The sequence below is a fragment of the Rana temporaria genome, chromosome 2 (assembly GCF_905171775.1).
Source record: "Rana temporaria chromosome 2, aRanTem1.1, whole genome shotgun sequence".
Lineage (NCBI taxonomy): Eukaryota > Metazoa > Chordata > Amphibia > Anura > Ranidae > Rana > Rana temporaria.
Genome location: NC_053490.1, coordinates 86,736,411 through 86,738,936, shown reverse-complemented (window position 1 = coordinate 86,738,936; position 2,526 = coordinate 86,736,411). Strand labels below are relative to the sequence as shown.

General features: G+C 45.7%; 1 protein-coding gene across 1 annotated transcript; it reads right to left on the bottom strand.

Annotated features, from left to right (window-relative positions):
• Window positions 1-358: 358 nt before the first annotated feature.
• Window positions 359-1,765, bottom strand: LOC120929206 (extensin-like). Its single transcript, XM_040340482.1, has 2 exons — window positions 1,569-1,765; window positions 359-1,491 (listed from the first exon to the last, which is right to left on the bottom strand). Exon 2 carries the CDS (start codon window positions 1,362-1,364, stop codon window positions 438-440), a length of 927 nt encoding a protein of 308 aa, XP_040196416.1. The 5' UTR covers window positions 1,365-1,491; window positions 1,569-1,765; the 3' UTR covers window positions 359-437.
• Window positions 1,766-2,526: the final 761 nt, after the last annotated feature.

Genomic DNA, 2,526 nt, shown 5'->3' with positions numbered 1-2,526 from the left:
GAAACCCAGACACATGATTCCAAACCCGAACTGTTCTGGCGAATCCCGGAAAGGTGGCAACCCTAGTACCAATCCATTGCCAATTTTAAATTTCATTTTCCTTTACAGCTTTGATGAGTTGCTGGAATTGTTGATCAACAGATTGCAGAGGATGGACACCTACTTCCGCAACTGTATCCCCCCTGTGGAGCGACTTATCATAACACTGAGGTAATTTTTATTTAGCGCTTTGAATGTAATACACTCTATTATATATATATATATATATATATATATATATATGTGTAATAAAAACCAAACAAAAATTCTGTAGGAACAAAATTATTTTAATATTTTAATCAACCAAAACATTGGGTCTTTTTTTTTTTATTAGGAAAATATACACAAAGTGCACAAATACACAAAATATACAAAAATGTTTTATACATAATCCTTATTTACAATTGCTGTAAATTTGGGGAGGAGTCCTCTTCCCCGTGCGGTGACATGGCGACCGACAGTGCGTGGGCAAAAGGGGGCCAAGTGGAGGTGGTGCTGTCTTCCCCTGACCAATTGGAAGGTGGTGTTGCTTGTGGTGGTGGTGGTGTTCGTGTTGGGGCATTCCTGAAAGTCGATTGTCTCGGTCGATGTGGGTAATGTGATGTAGGTGTAGTCGTTAACGCAGGGTAAGTAGAAGGTGGTGGGTGGTAAGAAGAAAGTGTTGTAGGAGGCAGAGTACTGTATGTGACAGGTGGTGTTGAGAGATGAGGAAAAGGAGAATGAGGGTGGTAAGAAGAAGGTTGTGTATAAGGAAAAGGATTCAGAGAAGTGTGAGTGGAAGGTGTTGGCACAGGAGGTAAATGAGATAGAGTGGTGGTGAAAGGATGGTGCGCAGAAGTCGGTGGTGGTGTTGGTCGAGGAGGTTGGTCGGAAAGCTGTGGTCCTGTCCAAAGGGTAACGGGTGGTGGGGAGAAATGGGTCGTGGGTGGTGTTGGGACATGCTCGGTCCGTTTATTGGCATATGGGCCATAGGGTGGTGGTGGTTCGGATAAATCGTCAGCTTCTGTCGGGGGTATAAATGTCGAGATGTATCTAGCCGTACAGGACAGCACCACCGCTTGCAGATTTGGGGGAACTTTGTCGATTAGTTCCCCCAGACATTTTGCTACATTTTGCCCATACGATCTATTGCTCATCCGGTCAGACATGTTGGTCATAATGTCCAACATACGATCCAGGGCTGGATCCGGAGCAGGAGCCCTCCTACGCAGAGCACGCGGAGGTCCAATATGCGCAATGTTAACTGGGGGCTGCTCTGCAAGTGGTCTTGTTGCATTAGCATTTGATGCCTCGGAGTGCTGCGGTTCCGGCTCCAGAGTAGCCATCGCTTGATCCCCCGATGCCACGCTCTCTCTGTCCCCTCTCTCTGCCACGCTCTCTCTGTCCCCTCTCTCTGCCACGCTCTCTCTGTCTACTACAGCTGTGGCAGCCTCGTCCCAGCAGCTTTCAGTACTGAAAAAAGAAATCATGTATTCAAAAATAATTTTAAAACATTTGGTTTACCGAGCAAAGTACAGATAATGGTTTACCTCCCCAAATCCAGCACCGGTCTCAGAAACTCCAATTCCTTTGCATGAACGTATTCTCTCACCGAACATGCTCCACTCCCACTTCGGCGCTGCTCCCGCTGTGCCTTCAGCTGGCGAGCGTAGGCGTCCCTTATACTCTTCCATCTGAGTTTTAGAATTTTCACTGTAAAAAATAAAATAAAATAATATATATTATTTTCTTTGTAGGTATCTATCAACTGGACAATCGATTGCAAGTCTGCATTACTCGTTTCGTATTGGAAGATCTACTGCCAGTTATATAATTCGGGACACCTGCAGTGCCATTTGGGAAGTCCTGAAACCCATTGTGTTTAAAAAACCGGCAGCAGAGGACTGGGAAAAAATTTCCCAAGTATTCTGGGAACGCTGTAACTTTCCGAATTGTCTGGGAGCGATCGATGGGAAACACATCAGAATTGTTAAGCCCATGGCTAGTGGGAGCCAGTATTTCAATTATAAGAAATACTTTTCATTCGTCTTAATGGCTGTGGCTGATGCCAATTATTGCTTTACCTACATTGACATTGGTTCCTATGGAAGTAGTGCAGACTCTGCGATTTTTGGGAACTCCTCTTTTGGGCAATTACTTCGAACAGATGGTCTGGACCTTCCACAAAATAGTCCACTCCCGGGCACAAACGGCCCTCCCCTACCAAGTGTCTTTGTGGGTGATGAGGCTTTTGCTCTGAACACACACCTACTTCGGCCTTATTCAGGACATAATCTGAACGAAGACAAACGCATATTCAACTACCGGCTTAGCAGAGCACGCCGCGTAGTTGAGTGTGCTTTTGGAATTTTGGCGAACAAGTGGAGGGTTCTCCACACACCGATTGTGCTCAACATGCAAAATGCCATTAGTGCTGTAGAAGCGGCGTGTGCCTTGCACAATTTTGTCAGGCAGCGCGATGGTCTAGATTACGAGGAGCCAGTCCAT

What these genes read in the sequence shown, in the direction of transcription:
- LOC120929206 (XM_040340482.1), bottom strand. Translation starts at nt 1,364, where the DNA reads ATGGCTACTCTGGAGCCGGAACCGCAGCACTCCGAGGCATCAAATGCT.